The sequence below is a fragment of the Arvicanthis niloticus genome, chromosome 16 (assembly GCF_011762505.2).
Source record: "Arvicanthis niloticus isolate mArvNil1 chromosome 16, mArvNil1.pat.X, whole genome shotgun sequence".
Classification (NCBI taxonomy): Eukaryota; Metazoa; Chordata; class Mammalia; order Rodentia; family Muridae; genus Arvicanthis; species Arvicanthis niloticus.
The window spans coordinates 17846061-17848422 of record NC_047673.1 but is presented as its reverse complement, the minus strand read 5'-3'; the positions used below and the strand labels follow the sequence as shown (position 1 = coordinate 17848422).

The window sequence follows — 2362 nt, the reverse complement described above, 5'->3', positions numbered from 1 at the left end:
TTTTAGTTTCCTAAGAATTGGAAGCTCAGTGCAGAATGGTGGAGCTGAACATTTTGTTTCCCTCCCCAAGTAATTTTATATTTTTGTTTTAAATTATCTAACTTTTAAATTTTGTTGTTTGTTTTCAAGAACAGCTTCCAAAAAAAAAAAAAAAAAAACGATTATTGAGCGTGTGAATATTTACAGTGTTAATAGTGGCAAAATAATTGTCCTGATGGTTTTATTTTGTCTTCTAGAGCGAAATGTCATCGGGGGAATCGCACCAGGAGCAGCTGTCTCAGTCAGATCCATCCCCATCACCGAACTCCTGCAGTTCCTTTGAGCTGATAGACATGGATGTTAGCAGTTTGTACGAACCCGTTTCTCCACATTGGTTTTATTGTAAGGTAATAGATTCTAAGGAGCTCTGGATCCCTTTCAACTCTGAGGACTCCCAACAGCTGGAAGATGCACATGGCTCTGGTAGGCAGAAACTGGTGATTCTTAACAGACTCTAATAAATTAACAAGTAATAGCCCCTACTGTGATAGCTACTAAAATTAAATTTCAGAATTACTCTATTTTCATCTTTTTAAAACTGTATTAAATTTCTGCATAATTATCCAATATTTTCTGTATTCTAACTTGTGTTTGATTTTTTAGTCAGAAAGTTTGTATATAGAGTAAGGTGTCGCATTGCAGACTAACATGTCACTTTTTTTCCTCATGTAACAAGAATAGTGTTAGTGATGATATATCATTGTAATTGCCATTAATTTGCCTCCCCATTCCTCAAATAAGAATTTTTGAAAAATCAATGTATATATCTATCTGTATGAGTACGTGAGTGTGTGTGTGTGTGTGGTGTGGTGTGTGGGTATACAAGAGGCATTATTGACTTAGAAAAGGAAAAAAATGTTCAGGCAGTGTTTATCTTTTTTACTAAAATATAATTGGCCTGACATACTAAAAAAATCACTTATGAAAAAGATATGACCAAAAAAAAAAAAAAAAAAAAAGAAAGAAAAAGATAGAACCAGAATTCTGTCTATGATGTAACCAAGTAGAACTTGATACTTGATGTGATTGTTTGGACTGTAACTTACAGTTGTATTCTGGGAGAGTTGTTGTGACATAGTGTACTTCTTTTCTCTTTTACAATTCTTGATAGGAAAAGACTGTAATGAGAAAGTTGTTCCCACGGATGGGGGCAGATATGATGTTCATTTAGGCGAGAGGATGCGGTACGCTGTGTACTGGGATGAGCTACCATCAGAAGTGAGGCGCTGTACATGGTTTTACAAGGGAGACAAAGACAATAAGTACATCCCCTACTCGGAGAGCTTCAGCCAAGTTTTGGAGGTACTCCTCAGCTGCTGGGCTCTCTTTCTTCTTTTCTCCAATCGTTTAGTGATATCTTAACGTCTTCTAACAGATCCTGTGAAGCTTCCAGGAAAAGATCACCTGCTTTTATGCTGTACTTTATGTATTTTCTCTCTTCAGGCTAGTTTCAAATTAAAGTTGTAATTTCAGATTTCAAGTTTTATAGAAATTGCATTGTGCCTTTCAAGTTTAAATATAGCTGGGTGGTGGTGGTGCACACCTTTAATCGCAGCACTCAGGAATCAGACACAGGTGGAGCTCTTGAGTTTGAGGCTGGCCTGGTCTACAGAATGAGATCCAAGACAGCCAGGAGTACACAGTGAAACCTTGTCTCTAACAAATAAGCAAAGTAATTAATTAATCAATTAATTGAATGTTTCCCAATGGTAATTCTTGTTAACATCTAAAATATGACCTCAAAAACAATGTTTACATAGTTTTTATAAGTTTTTTTTTTAATTTTTTTTTTCTCTTTTAAGTCCTGGCTGTCCTAGAGCTTGCTATGTAGACTAGGATGGCCTCAAACTCAAGAGAGATCTGCCTTCCTCTGCCTCTTGATTGCTGGTACTAAAGGCGTTTGCCATGATGCCTAGCAGTTTAAATTTTTATTATTTTTTATTATTTTTAAGGTTTATTTATGTATGTGAGTACACTGTCACAGTCTTTATGCATACCAGAAGAGGGCATCGGATCCCATTACAGATGGTTGTGAGCCACCATGTGATTGCTGGGAATTGAACTCAGAACCACTGAGTTCAGTGCTCTTAACAGCTAAGCCATCTTCCCAGCCTTTTTTTTTTTTTTTTTTTTTTAATGAGGGAGTGTTTACTTGCATGTAAGTGTACCATGTGTGTGCAGTGCCCAAGGAGGCCAGAAGAAGGCATTGAAGTCTAGAACTGGAGCTATAAATACCTGTGTGCTGTTGTGTGGGTGCTAGGAATTGAACCCAGGTCCTCTACAGGAGCAGCAAGTGCTTTTAGCTACCAAGCCATCTATGTCG

At 37.1% G+C, this 2362-nt stretch overlaps 1 protein-coding gene across 3 annotated transcripts in view; it reads left to right on the top strand.

Moving 5' to 3' along the window:
* The window catches only part of Ddhd2 (DDHD domain containing 2), a 33953-nt gene that overhangs the window by 1010 nt on the left and 30581 nt on the right, over positions 1-2362 (top strand). For all 3 annotated transcript variants that reach the window (XR_013104312.1, XM_034520362.2, XM_034520360.2), the window contains exons 2-3: positions 237-462; positions 1151-1341. Coding sequence is in view for 2 of the 3 variants with exons in the window: in XM_034520362.2 (XP_034376253.1) it covers positions 243-462; positions 1151-1341 (411 nt within the window). In the remaining variant the exon portion in view is untranslated. The remainder of the gene's footprint in view (positions 1-236; positions 463-1150; positions 1342-2362) is intronic.